General features: G+C 37.9%; 2 protein-coding genes across 3 annotated transcripts in view; one reads left to right on the forward strand and one right to left on the reverse strand.

Moving 5' to 3' along the window:
• Positions 1 to 9,884: 9,884 nt before the first annotated feature.
• Positions 9,885 to 15,595, reverse strand: part of LOC145775960 (atrial natriuretic peptide receptor 3-like) — a 176,913-nt gene continuing 171,202 nt past the window's right edge. Inside the window, exon 11 of the transcript XR_014290188.1 lies at positions 9,885 to 9,925. The gene's annotated coding sequence lies outside the window, so the exon portion shown is untranslated. The remainder of the gene's footprint in view (positions 9,926 to 15,595) is intronic.
• Positions 11,366 to 15,595, forward strand: part of LOC145775999 (atrial natriuretic peptide receptor 3-like) — a 60,128-nt gene continuing 55,898 nt past the window's right edge. For both annotated transcript variants that reach the window (XM_082587410.1, XM_082587409.1), the window contains exon 1: positions 11,366 to 11,669. In XM_082587410.1, the coding sequence (XP_082443536.1) occupies positions 11,400 to 11,669 (270 nt within the window). In that variant the 5' untranslated portion in view covers positions 11,366 to 11,399. The remainder of the gene's footprint in view (positions 11,670 to 15,595) is intronic.

Genomic DNA, 15,595 nt, shown 5'->3' on the forward strand with positions numbered 1-15,595 from the left:
TTCCGGCAAAAATAATAATGTCAGCTTGTTAGAACTTTAGTTTGTACACTTTGCAATATGAGTTGGCATACAAAACTTTTATCGCTTAACTTTTTATATTTTTATAAGTTTATAATTAGTTACAGTCGACTCCGCTTAATTCGAACACCGGATAACCCGGATAGCCGCTTTATTCGGCCTAAATGCTCGGGAACGGAACAAAAGTAAAAATTGCACGTAAAATATTCCCGTTTATACGGACAATTCTCCGCTTAATTCGGACACAGGTTCGTAATTCCTATCGTTAGGTTATGACACAATAAACAGTACTTCGTTCGTTTTAACACAACTGGTGAAGCGAAGTACGTGACGTCAGAGAGAAAGCTTTCGGGCACTATAGTATGGTACTCTCACTTGGGGGCACAATACGGATGCTCCCAAAATGAGAATGATTACTGGTTGTCTTTACCACAATCTCATTGACTCCTACAGTCTGAACTGTCAGGGACTGCCCTAGCCACTTTGTGAAGAAACAAATTGGTGCACCCGCTAACACAGGACCATTCCTTTTAAACTGAGAAAGAACATGTTTTCTTTATGCAAAGTTATATTAACTCTGGCAACAATTTAGTAGGCTAGGTAATGTCCTTGATGGCTTTTGTTTTGACTGTCTTCACAGGTCTGACTCTGATCTTCCTCTCTCTGACCACTTGAAACATTATCCACAGGATCTTTATCATTAATTTATTACATTGCCTGTCTTTGTATGTCTACAATGAGCAATTTTTGTTGGCATTAAAATAGAAATAATCATTAGGCTATAAAAAAACAGCTAGCAAAGGTTTGCAGAACATTACATACATAAACCATGAAAACTTACGGTAATTAATTTAATTCGCTCTGCTTTGCTTTTTTGCTTAGCATTGAGCACTTTTTGTAGTATTAATAGTTTTTACTGTTTTTAATCCATGAAAACTTACGGTAATCAGGGTTGTCAGACAGCTTTTGAGAAAAAGAGCCAAATAATGTCGAAAAAAGGGCCAAACTGGGTAAAAAAGAGCCAAATTGTTCAATAATGTTAATAACGTTGCTAATAAAACATAATAACGTTAACAACTTTAATAACGTTACAACATTGCAACAACACAGTCTACATTCTACAAGAACAATTCCAAATCTTCATCTTCTACAGTGTTTCCACTCGAATCTTTGGCATTGGCAATTTGGCATAAACATTGTCAACATGTATTTGCATTATGAGTGATTATGGTGAAACAATGACGATTGTGATGATGGTGAAACAACAATCGAAATGAATTCATGTAAGGCCGTGCCAGCCTTATAGTCACTTTTACTTCGGTACAATTGCGTCCATCTTGTAAAACAGAATGGTACAGAAAAGTTTAGCAGAAAAAGTGAAATTGCTCACTACAGTAAACGAAGAAAAAGGTAAAGACGCTTCCTTGACAGTTCCGCAGTTAGCTGCGTTTGTGGGATAAATGCCAATTACTGCAGTATAGCGCAGCTGCAATTAATTTATTACGCAACAGTACAGTATTTTTAATGCATTGTCTGCCATTACCCATGACCATGAAACGAACAATTGATTTTCCGCTTAACTCGGCCAAAAGTGGGCGGAACCAAAGTGTCCATAAAGTGGAGTTGACGTATATACTTTGTACTGTATATAAATTCAGACAGTGCACACCGTTTTGACCTTCCGGCCTCCTCAGTGCAGTAGGTGCACTGGGTATGGCCACGGAGATATATACCTCCGTGTGACGCTTTCCTATTTGTGGAACCTAAGCTACAAAAATGGTACTACCGCCAACCTTGCCAAAGTGTTCAAACTGCAAGCAGTGAGCTTTGCGCAATGTAATATGTAATATATTGTAATATGTAAATGTAATGTAAGATATAAATATACATAGACCTATAAATAATATATATAAAAATAAAAAATATAGCATAGTTCACCGCTCCAGCAGTTAAACATGAATCTACTGTACGGGCATTTTTCCACGGAAACGCTTGAAACAGCAAGATGTAGGCTAGTGGTATCCATCTTGATCTCTGAGCGTTGCGCGAGAAAAAAAAAGGTTCGCCAGTTGAGCACTCTGCTAGCAGACACATTGCTGTTGCATTGCGCATTGCTCATCGCTCCGGCAGTTTGAGCACTCTGGCAAGGTGGGTGAAAGTATCCAAATGTGGTTCCTTGCGTACCACAAATGGAAAAATCACCACGCTGCATTCCTTATATAGTAATAAGGCGTTCGGATCTGTGCGTTTACTGCACTGTTTTTTTTTTTGTTCTTTCTTTTTAACAGAACTTTCATGGGACTTTTCATGGTTCATGAGAAAGTTTTCGTGTATTTTATACAAAAGATGACAATATAACAAATATACAAAGTTTTTATACTGGTAAGATGTAAAAAGTAAAAAACTCATGGTAAGATTGATTTGCCCAATAACTGGACACGTTTGCCCAAATAATTTTACAAATAATTACATGTGTAGTACGTAGAGAAAGAAGCAAAACTGAAGCTCTGCTTACTAATAGCATTCCATTCCATTTACATTCTGCAGATACTGAATTAAAGCTTAACATTCTGCCCAAATTGCAATATACCACATACAAACGTTCACAAAATTGATGACGCTACATTTACCATTTAAAAAAAAATGTTACTGTATTTTATACAAAATGCAACACTATAAACAAATTCCTACACTGGAAATATTTTGTAAACTCATGGTAAGATTGATTTTCCAAAGGCCTAACTGGACATTTTTGCCCAAATATTTTTACAAATAACTATACACTAGTAGGATATAGAGAAAACGGTAAAAACTTCATAAGGTTACTGGTAGGCTACCCAGGAGGCTTTTATAAGTCTAACCTGTGAAGAAATGCAGTCTCCGTACATGCTGGTGAAGATCAGCAGCTTACCTCTGCTTGCCAATCGTGTTCTTTTACATTTTAGTTTTTGCAGGTGTTGAATCGAAACTTAGGCTATCATTCTGCCCAAATTGCAATAACCTACTACATGCACTACTTTCCAAAATCGATGAAAATGTATTTTACAATTACACTGATTGGGAACTATTCATGTATTTGATGTATTTCATTTTCCCAAATAATTTAAGATTTTTGTTCAATTTCGCGACGTTATTTTTTTTCCAGGGGTGGAGCGACCGACCCCCCTGCCCCCAATCTCCTACGGCTATATATATTATATATACTAGGCCTACCTAATATATATAAGGTAATATACTCAGTGTACCTACTGCACTGAGGAGACCGGAAGGCCGAAACGGTGTGCCATTGTCAGCAGGAATACAATATATAGTAGGCTGGCCCAAAGTCGTGGCGTAACATTACGAAAAATAAATACATTTAGCAAGATATCAAATCTTGCAAAAAAATTATTTTTAGGTTGAATGCTATTGTCGTACAAAAAAAAATCACTAATGTTTTGATATTGTCCTTCCACAAAATTGAAGGTTATTAATATTTAAAAATGCACGTTTGTGTGTAAACGAGTGAAATGGCTTTTTTCATACTGTCAAATAAATTTACAAGATAACGCTTTCTGCATTTTTTTCTAATTTGTTGGACATGCATTTTGTGTCAAGCTATTTCTTGCGAATTAACCCTTTGCTTTTCAACCTTTCTTTGGAAGTTAATTGCTCAAGGGGGGGGGGGGGGGCGTTTTTGGATCAAATGCAATCAGCTGTTACGTGTTATCCGCTGGTGGTATTTCAACAGAAGTTGCACTGGTGTGAAAAAAAATTCTTTTGTCTATAAGTTTCTTCTTCTTCTTGCTTATGAGGCAGCAATTCAGGTAACATCTCCTAATTGTTGCAACCAGAGCAGTGTCTTTATATCAGGGTCAATGAGATTCACATGTTGCTGTTTGAAAAGTCATTCACATGTTTGAAAAGTCATTCACATGTTTGAAAAGTCATTCACATGTTTGAAAAGTCATTATTCTAAAATTTTTATATGTTAAACTTGATATTTCAATTTTTGCAAAGGTACCCAAAAACGACAATTTTGATTTATCTTGCTGCTGTTTAATTGCTGTGCTAATCCGATTTCATGCAAAGTTCTGAATAACAAAGAGCTCGATCAACCGCACGAAGTGTGTGTGCAGTGTGCCGAATCATTGCATTGATAAAGATTTACGACTTGCGAGCAAATCTTATTGTAGGCTACTCATTGATTCTAAAATAGTTACAATCAGAGTATTATTGTTACACGAATTTAAAAAAAACAAAACTTCGTTTGTTCTTTTACATTTTTGTCCTAAATCAATGCTTTCCGAAACTCATGGCTAGCTTCTAGTTTTATGGAACCAAACTTCTCATAAGTAACAGCTTAGCCTGCTTGAATAGCTGTTTACATCTTTGTTTGTGTGTTTTAGGTCTACAATTGAGTTTGTAGTATGAATATTTTTAGTAGAGAGAAGACAATTGAACAAGCTGTTGAAATTATCTTAAATTTCTAAGTTCAAATTAGGTGCTTTTGAAATTGTGGATTTGTGTCAAGTCGCATCACAAATATCATGCAGGCTACATCATAAGTCATTTCGCTTACGGGTGTTTATAAACATGACTCATAAATTGCATCCACAAAAAATACAGCATTTACATCAACAAAGCTAAGTTCGAAGCTCACTTTTTATTGAAGATTGTGTCAATCAATTTGAAAATACACTTTTAGTCCGCCAGCGTCGAAACAAGGCCACAGCGAATTGAGGAACATGCGTAAACACAGGAAATGTGAAATAACTCACAGTCAGCAAATCTACATAAATTTAACGTTTACAAATGTTGAATCAATGTAAAAGGACTGGATTGCTGACTGGGTCCTTATTGTTTGAAGCACAAAAAATACGCGTAAAGGCGACAATATCAGCAAGGCAGCGATTATGTTTCTGGCCAAAAAAAATTAACTTTTGACTTCAAAGATAAAAATGATTATAACGAAGCTTCAAAGTTTGTCGTAAAAAATATTGTAGAGATACAATAAACATAATCATTTTGTGCCAGATTGTGAGAAGACTACCTAGATTTCTTCCAAACATTTGCATGATTGCAAATTATTTTCTATAACTTTATATTGCCAAAAATGGCTTCTTGGTTCTATAATTCTGTAAAAAATTCTTAGGCCTACTACATTGAAGTAATGAAATGTTTTTTGTGATTTTGCTAATAACGTTTTAAAACATCCGAGAAGCAAAATATAATAATGATGAATTTTTTTTTACGAAATTGTGGTTTTCAAGCGCTTCACAAAAAATTGTTGGGGAAAATTTACTATTAGATGTAAAACGTTTGTAAAAGAAAATTGTCGGTTTACGTATGTATAATGTTTATTGCGCTGTTATCCAATTATAAACCGCCTGTATTGTCTACCTTTGTGGTTGCCGGCCAGCTTAGAGCAGCATGCAAACTACGCGTTTATGGTATTTGCATCGTGTTATGATTCTCGAAAATTTCCCACAAGGTCTTTATTTTTATCGTGATACTTATGTGCCTTTTCTGTCCTAAACTTGAAGTCATTGTGCAGCACAATCCACATCGGTTTTTAGACTCAGTCTTCATTGAAAATCTTTTGTGTGGTGCATCATTTCAAGTAGTGTCTTCCCCTAAACTGTTACACAAACCGCCCAGAACCAGGTTGATTATGTATCTTACAGCCGTTGAGAGCCCGTTATTGTATGTGTGGAATTATTTGATGTCTGACTAAATTCATGCCAAAGTCAAGCAAATTCTGCTTCGGGATCCTTGCCGTTATTTACAGTATTTTTTGTTGATAAGTTTAGGAAGCACTTTTCCAAGATAAATGAAGACATCGGTATTGTTCGTCACTTAAATTTAGTTTTCTCAGCATTTTTTATTCATTCCTTGATCCACTAGTTTGCTCCACTTTTGGTATAATCGGATCGTTTATAAATGGCGGGTCTTCACAATAGCCGGCCTCTTATACATTGGCGCAACGTATTCAGATGTTGAATCAATGATCAAGAAAGCTGATTTGTTGTTTGTCTTATATGACGCCTAGCTTTATTTTTATTATCATCTTTATTTTGCGCTCTTTTGAACAACAACACTGTGAAACAAAATGCAGGACATAACAACAAGTAGGCGACATAAAGCAGGGAAGGGACATATAGCCATCGAGTTAGCTGCTATGTGTAAATGGAGCCTATCTCATAATTTAGAGTGTATCTCACAATTACTGTTTGCAAAAACACTATTTCTCCGGCTTCTCCGAAAAGCATTTGCAGTGATACATTTCCTCTATTGCAAGTTTTGTCAATGAGAGCATTTCCACAGAACGTTTATTTCGAAACCAGGTTTTTCGTGTCTTTACCCAAGGAAAGATTTCTTATTGTAACGTTTTTTATTCATCAATGAATAAACGGCATGTTGACGGCATTACTGCATAAGCCATCTTTTGTTATTGAATCACACCCAAAAACAGAAGCGCATAAACTACTGCTGGCTGATAGGCCACGCCACCATACATCATCATGATGTTTTTCCGAACCAAAGACCCAAAAAACCAAGTTTGTTGTATATTAGTTCTGACGTCTGCAGACGTTGAACCAATGACAAAAAGTGATTTGCTGATTTCAAACAAAGTGATTGCTGTTTCCAATGTGCAAACATTTTGATAAAAAGTAATCAAGTTTTGGCCACATCATTCTGGTCCACTTAGGCTACTCTGGTCAATCGACTCACGTTGCAAATAACTTATCGACATTATTGGATAGGCTCACACTGAAGTTGTTTGTGTAAAGTCTTGCTTGTGGAAAAGTCCAAGTAAAAACACAAAAATGAAGTAAGTTATATTTACAAAGTCGTCGTCGTCGGCTCCAGCTCGTGTCCGAGCATTGGTTTCGTCTTCAAATTGATATTGGTTTTGGATGGTGATGTCGTATGTGGCTTTGGAGGCCCAGCCAGTCTATGATGGAAAAGACGTGGGCAAAAGTCCCATTTTATGGAGGGTGGGGGACGTGGTAGTTTTATTCACCATAGCAGCAATCATGCCTGGCACCTGCAGCTAATAAGGCCCGGCCAGTAATAAGGCCCACCCCCTGGATCTCCGTTGTTACAAATCTTTTAAACAAAATTGGAAGCTCTGATTGCTGCTATGGTGAATTGAGACTAACTGGTACAGTTTTACAGCTTAAAGTTGAGAACTTTTTGAGTTACGGAAAGTTGAAGTTTGGGTGGACTGAAATTGAGTGGTTTTATCAATTTTCACATATTTTAGACTGTTCTGAAGTTAACAAACCGCTTTAACTTCTGTTTTTTTGCATTTTATGTGAAAGATATGTGCATTGTGCATGCTGATGCAGTAAAACCAATAAATTTAAACTTTTTTCTAATTAAAGCAAGACTGATAATGATGATCAGACTAGGCTAATTTTGTTAATGAAGCCCATGGGCCCCTGGGGTAACGTTGTGCACCCCTGGTTAAGAAAGTGACGTTAAAGACTTGAGTGACCTAAACAATTCTTGTTACAACATTAATCCAATTTGTTATTGCAATGGAAATATCATAATTTCAGAATCAAAATACTTTATCATCCCTACCATATCTAAAAACACCATGTCGCTTTTTAAAAAATGGAGCATGGGGCGGGGGAGGGAATAGTTGTCTCTGTGCATTTAATTATTAGTTATGTGCCTGTGTTGTCAATTAGAATTTGTTTTGTGGTGTTGTTATAGTGAAAATACACCTTTTCCATCACTTTTGGTGCTAATTCAATCCTGGCCTTATTCACAACACGTGCATCTAATAAGGCCCGCTTGAGATTTTTTTAATATTTTACAACCCCTTTTACTTAGAAACTTGTTTCATAGATATGTTGTTTAGATAGACCAAAGTATCCTAATTCCAAGTTTCGTTCAAAATTATGCAGTATTTAGAAAAATATTGAGGTTTGAAAATTAGCGGGCCTTATTAGCTGCAGGTGCCTTATAGCCTACCAGCCTACATAATTTTTCATTCAGACACGTTTTAAACCTTTCAAGGTTTTGCCACCTTTTCCCGTTCGTTAACGTGCTGGTAGGTTTATATCGATTTTTGTAGTTAGTATCTTTTTCGTCCCGGACGCGTTAATGACGAAAAATAAAATGATTGATTGATGATTGAGCATAACATTACATCATCGTTAAATCTTAAATTACGAGATATGGTGTAAGCCAAAGCCAACAGGTGCTGGAGTTGCTTCATAATGCCTTTCATTATTACGTCACAGAAACTGCTTACGTGCGTTTGGAAGATTGCAATCTATTCTCGTCATTCTTAAAATTGTTGCTTGAAAGTTGGTCGCATATTTAACTGTTTGCTTAGTGCTTGCCAGCTGGACGAAATTTCCGTCTTTTATCTCAGTAATTTGTATTGTAGTGACAAGTTTAGTGGTGTATCGCGTTGCACTCCAATTTCGACAGCCAGTGGGCTATTTTTTACAGAAATACAATTCTCGAATAGACGTTTTCAGAAGAGTGTTTCTTTCGGTCATTGCATACAGACGAACGGATCTGCGAATCTTATGTTACAATTTTCCCACAAAGTGGTTATGGTTTACCGCTGTAACCAGGCACAAAAGCGCTGACTGATAGATTACGTTACGATACGTTACAAAAGCGAGGCATTGATTTCAGATTCTTTCAACCCAACAAACAACTTTGCTCCAAATGACATAAACGTCCAAATTTATTGAGAACTCTCCTATCATCAAATCTGATCAAAAGCAAAGGAAACAAGGGAAGACAAACACAAACTTTCAAGAAAAAGATTTGATCTCTGGCACAGCCGGAAGAACTACGAAAGTTGTCAGACTTTTTATTGACGCTTGTTATTGACTGCACCCAACTGATGTAAAATGAACTACAGTAGAATTCGCCTATAGTGACTTTGGCTATAGTGAAACTTCGCCTATAGTGACACCTGTTGCAAAGTCCCGTTTGCATACGCAACAGTTGAGTAGAATTCGTCTATAGTGACACTTCGGTTATGGTGACACTTTTTCCGCGGTCCCTTGAGGTGTCACTATAGGCGAATTCTACTGTATTTTTATTTGGCAACTCTGATTGTTGCAACGATTTTTCAGCTTTTTTACAACTCCTTCTGTCCTTACCTGCAGTGGTGCCACAGCTTGTGTTTCAGCACAAGTTCTTGTGCTTTCCGATCGATTTTTGGCTAAATCTTGTGCTTTTTGATCAAAGTCAAATTAACCGTTGCCACCATGGTTTGAGTTTGGTAGAGAATTAAGCACTGGCACTAAAAGGTTTTGGTAACTAGGTTTCTGGTTCCGTACTGAGGTATATTGACCAATTTTACGCATTGAGTTATCAAGCCTGACAAGATTAGCTAAAAATTTGATCTGAAAAGAGTACGGTACGGTATGTGCTCGTCGCCAGACTCAGAGGTTGTCTTGCTAGATAACAAGAGCAGCGAAAAGAGTAGGCCTACATCAGCATCAAATAATGACAATCATTCAATAAGTCCCAAAACAAAAAAAGTGGTATAACAGCCTTTTAATCGTCAATAGTTGAATGATCCTGATTTTAAAGGTTTGATACAAAAAGACAAAACTGATCGTTATGTTATATATATGTATATACTGTAGCCTTTTGTAAGAGTTGTGATATTAAATTGAAGACCACAAATCGAAAGAGAATAATGATTCAGTATGTAGCCTATGTATCTTCTCTAAACAGTTGATTTCAGAGTCATGTTATTCTTCAAATTGGCACAAAATGGGTCGCAAAGGTTCAATTTTGTGATCTTGTGCTTTTGTATCCAAATCTTGTGCTTTTTTTTTCTTAAATCTTGTGCTTTTTCCAAATTTGCTGTGGCAGCATTGCTTACCTGGTTTCAAGAATCTCAAGACTGGAAGAGTCCATTACTCCATTTATAGGCCTACATAAAACAAGTTCATTTATAGGCTAGGTCTGGAGTATTTCAGTGGTCACTGTTTAACAACGATTGTTGTTATCTAAATGAAATGCTCATAAAAAGTAAGTTGATCAGAGAGCAGTTGGCTCAATGAATGAGCAGTTTACCATATAGCTCAATGCTTGAATGTAAACAAGCACTTATGGTAACACTGAAAGGAAACAGTTAGAGAAGGCTCCTGGTTACCTTAAATAAAAAACAAACTCTATGTATCAGTGTATGTTGAAAGGTTGCAACTATCAAAGTATTAGCAACTCGTTTTCGTAGGGTGAAGCAAAATGAAATCCTGTTCTATGAACAAGAACATGAAACTTTTTACAAGATCGTTTAGACCTATATCAAAACTTGGTAAAATATAAGGTTGTCAGATCGTTTTTATATTTCTAGCCCAATTACTAGTAAAATAAAACCAAATCATTTACAAGTTAGAAACCCAAAATTAGTCCAAAATTTAAAAGTTTGTACAAAGTAAAATCAATAAAAAAAATTTGATTAAAAATGGCATATATTTTATAAATTTTTGTTTGAAATTAAACGAAATCAACCAACAAAAAACCCACGACTGCTAAAATTTTCTCTCAATTTCGAAACCAAACAAGCCAAATTCCGCAGGAAAACAACAGAACTGGCAACCCTGGCAAAATAAAACATTGTGGCAAAATTAATTTTGTGACGAAACAAAACAAAACTTCGCTTTTTGATGATTCGGTAAGTGCGAAATATTTCACATCACCAGTTACTGTTCAGTTTAGTGGGCTACATAACAGAGGTCTAGAAAACGGCCACATATAATGTAACAATATACAGTACACGGTAGGCTATAACTTGAAATCCGTACCTTAAATTTTAGGCTAATTCACATAAGTTTTTCCTATCGATTTTTGGACTGGAAATTGACACTTTAAGCCATTTTATGAGACTACAATAAAGAAACGGAACTATCCTCCACACTCTTGGCTCAGTGTCAATCTGCACGCCGCTGATACGAATTAAAATAAAATAAATAACCGCCTCTGAATCGGTAGACATGTGTTCGATATCGGTCATACTAAAGACGTTTTAAAATTGGTACTGAGTCTCATTCCTACATGGCACGTAGCAATGGAATAGACACGGGTCAAAATGTAGGTGTTCAGTTGCGCCTCTAAACTGCTGTACTCAGTGTATTGATACTGTCTGCTTTTTAAAGCGCTGAGAAGCAGCGCATTCTGCAATGGTTTCAGCGCTATGTAAAAACAAGCATTATTATTATTATTGTAAAATAAAAAAAAGATTTATATATGCCTCGTTCCAGCAAAAATAATAATGTCAGCTTGTTAGAACTTTAGTTTGTACAATTTGCAATGTAAGTTGGCATATAAAAACGTTTTATCGCTTGCTTTAATGATTATACTTAGCCTGATATAAGTTTTGAAACCTGTGCAAATACAGTGATGAAATGCAACTAGGTTTTGGTCTAACGTTTGTTTGTGTGTGTTGGACGGCATCTGCTTCTACTTTGAGCAAAAATTCTCACCTGTTTGAAAACTGTCAGTCTGTTCAAGTCAATCCTATCACGTACAAGTTCAATGTATGGATTCTGGTCCCGTTTGAAAGTAGATACAAGTTCGCTCACCAACGAGTAAAGCCAGCAATTGAGAGAGCCTTGAATGATTCTTGGAATGATGCATCTCAGGTCCACAACTGGAACATCTCAGCTTTGTTTGACGTAAGAATTTGCATAATTATTATCTTGATAGTTAACCCTAAAACGCATGAAGGATTTCGTTGATTAGCTTTCCTGATTCACATAAAGATATCATGAAATATCTTATCATGCTCTTTTGAAATGAGATACACCAAAACTCAAGTGCGTACCTAGAGAATAGTCCAGGAGTTAAACGCGTTTAATGACATTTTTATTAGGAAAAGTAAAGAAGACTTTTTGTATCTACTTTTGGGCGTAGAATTCAAATCCCGAGTGCTTACGCGTCGAAAACTGTATATTTTTGAGATATCAGCTTTTTTAATGTTTTTGTGCTACTTCTGTTTTTTATTTTCTAATTTTTTATTTACGAATTTTTCATAGAATTAGACAGTTTCTTAGTTCAAACAGTGCAATTGGTCAACTTCTGCCGAGGCAAAAGGCTATGTCTGTCGAGACTGTCGTGATTTTTGAGTAAATCTAATAGTTTTGTGTTTTTCACGTAAGAAACTGTAACAAAAAAATAAAACAATCTTATATACAAGATACAATTCGATGAAGCTAAAATTATCGTTCTGACTGTTACTCTCATCCGAATCTTGAGATAGATTCGTATTCTCGTAGTCATTGTCATATTGGTCTACTTTCAGAGAGTTTAGCAGGCCAGAACCTTCAAACAAATTTGGCACTGTCTTGCCGTTGTTATTCTCATTCCATTCATGGTCTAAGGGTGACTCTGCTACGGGCTTGATTTCATTTGCAAGTTTCCACATCTCTGTAATAACGTATGCTCGCCTTATGTGCTGGATAAAAGCTGTCCAGCAAGGAGGCATTGCTGCAGGTTGTTACTCGATTACCGAGATTGGCAGAGTGAAGTTTCCGGTTGTTGAAATGTTGTCTGTAAGTTATGTCATCCACTAGGTACCGCTGCATGGAGAGAAGTCCTGAAATACTTTGCTCAAGCACACACCCCGTGAGTCGAACCAGCGCCGCTTGACCTTGAGTCAGAGCTTAACCATGACCTAACGAGCGGATAAGTTGAGCATTCCATCTGGACTACATAGCCGCAGTGATGGGCATTATCGGCTATAGCCTAATTATTGGCGATAATTTTTTATCTCCTATTGGTTACGAGAGTAGGGGCTCAATGCGATCCTACAATCTCTCCTCTTCCTGCCTCAACCATGCTTGCAATCGTTTCTGGTATTTTTATTTATTGCGTATGACTTGATTCAGTGAGTTGGGATAAAAGCTGAAATTTTGTACACACTTAATTCTTAACGATTTAACTAAATCCAAATCACACATTTCTCTAGCTTGCTTTAAATACTAAATACTGAACCCAACACAAAGGCAAAACTGTGACCAGAAACAACGGCTCTCGGCACGCAGCAAAAGCGACAATCAGTTGTGAAATCTCTTGGCTGCCAGGCAAGCCACGTCACGCGGGACACAGAAACAACGCAAATACAATGTCAACAAATTTCATCACAATTTCAATTCTAATCAAGAGGGCAATTGACCCGCCGGAACATTGCGGCCCCTAATTATGGCACATAATTAAAAACAAAAGTTGAAGTAGAAGGGTCGATTCCCGAAATGCAATACACAGAAAGTATGTGCATCAAAGCTACACAGAAACGGTGACTATCCTTTATAGCAGTGCAAGGCACTGGGATACCCTGACCACAATGGCCTGGCGAATACTTACACGATTAACCATTAATATCTACGTTAGTTTCATGAGACACACACAGTAGCAAACAAATCAAAGGCACTAAACAGTAACTAACTAGTTACTTATGATGACGCAAATCACTGAGATCGCTGGCGAATACTTACACGATTAGTAATTACATCATTTTCATGAATCACACAATAGCAATCAAATCAAATGCATTACGCAGTAACTAACTAGCTACTTATAATGAGGCCGATCACTGAGATCGCTGTAGAGTATACGTGACTAGGACATGTTGTTGAATTACGCATATTGGGGCCCTGCTGATGACACAGAAATACGCAGGTTAAAAACAGATTTTGCGCGGTACATATCTACAATACACTACAAATTTAAATGAAAGGCAAGGGTGGTACAGATGCCTCCACGACACCCGCTAACAACAGACCAGGGCGGGGCCGGGTCCAGAACGCAGTCAAGCATTCCCCTCAGGAGCAACGCACGATATATCCCTTAGGACCAGATCCACTTTGACCACACCCGATGCCTCATCCACCACTGAGACTGCCACCCTGATGCGCCTGACAATCGGTTTTCCTTTCCTAATTTGGGGAATGATCTCATGGACTCTCCCCAGACGGTACCTCCCTCTCTTAGTTATATCTTCTGGAGAACCAACCACCACTAATTGGCTGTAGGTTTTCCCCCAAACTGCCCCACTTTTTTCTACCCTGCAGGGAAGGTAAATAAAAAGAGATCCATTTCTCCCAGAAACTGTGAGATAGAGCCAGGTTATACCTATAGTCTCTCCGTAACTCATCTCGGTCATGAGGATTTCCTACTGATGAAAATGGGCTCAAGAATGGGTTAAGGAGTGCGGCTGGGGTGATAACAGTAGAATCCTTGGGGTCATCAGTCATCACAGACAGGGACTAAAGGTCTTTCGTTGACTATTCTTGTGGCACTACCCGTAAATGTAAGAAGTTCAACAAAGTTGGGTTTCGTTTCTCGGCAGCCGATTTATAGCAAGAATTGACAGCGATAGACACGTGTTTCGCCCATGAGGCTGGGCTCATCAGTATCGCACCGTATTCTGCCACAAATTTATTCGACCACCGCTTTACCAGTCAGTTTAACTCTTATCTTTGTGGAATTTATTCTTTGTCGAATAAATTTGTGGCAGAATACGGTGCGATACTGATGAGCCCAGCCTCATGGGCGAAACACGTGTCTATCGCTGTCAATTCTTGCTACAAATCGGCTGCCGAGAAACATATTGTTGATTGGATGGTCTGAATGGCTAGCGTGGAAGCTACACCGTTATGGTTGGCGAATCGCAGCTGCTCGCTGTACTAGTGAGTGCTCAGCCTTGTGCTGATAGCCGGGAAGAACGCCCCTTTCTTCACAAGTTGGGTTTCTGTGATGAGTTCCCAATAACGTGGGCAAAGGCAATTTTGAATTGCTTGACCATTGCTTCCCAGGCCCCTCCCTGGGCCGGGCATACGGAGGAATGAACTCCCAGTTAATTCTCTTTTTTCGCAAAGAAGTTTGAATTTCAGAAGACTCCAAAATTTCTGGTAGTCTTTTAGCTGCCGCTTAAATGTGGTCTCGTTATCTGAGTACATGTTACGTATAGATCCACGCAAGTCTACAAATCTGGTAAATGGTTAAAACAAATTCACTGTAAGATAGTGACGTCACAAGTTCCACGTGGATTGCTCTACTCGCAAGGCAGGTAAATAACAATCCCCATGCTTTCTTTTGGCTTCTTCCCTCCACAAACGTCATTGGACCAAAATAATCTACGCCACTGTTGAAGAAGGGTTTGTTATACGCCGTGGTTCGTGGTAATGGTAGATCCGACATAAGCTGCCTGATAAGCTTTGCTTTCTCTAAGGCACATGGAGCGCAGTCATGCAAATAATGTTTCACCGAGGAATTAGCATTTGCAATCCAAAAACGTTGACGAGTAGATAACAGTGTCTGTTGCAAACCACAGTGATAGCTATCACAATGAGCGTCAAGGACAACTAGCCGTGTCAATGCGTGCCTCGAAGGCAAAATAAGAGGATGCTTCGCATCGACAGTTATTTCGGGAGACTTACTCAAACGACCTTCAATACGAAGCCTCCCCCGTGTGTCCACACAAGGACGATACTTTTTTAGAGAGCGCAACTCCTTCAGGCACTGTTTATCAGCGCCAGCTTCGCTCGAAGCAAGACGTTTTGTTACCACATCGATCGACTCTGGCAGACCGTCACAACTTAAC

Source organism: Aplidium turbinatum, chromosome 8 (assembly GCF_918807975.1).
Source record: "Aplidium turbinatum chromosome 8, kaAplTurb1.1, whole genome shotgun sequence".
In the NCBI taxonomy this organism is placed as follows: Eukaryota; Metazoa; Chordata; class Ascidiacea; order Aplousobranchia; family Polyclinidae; genus Aplidium; species Aplidium turbinatum.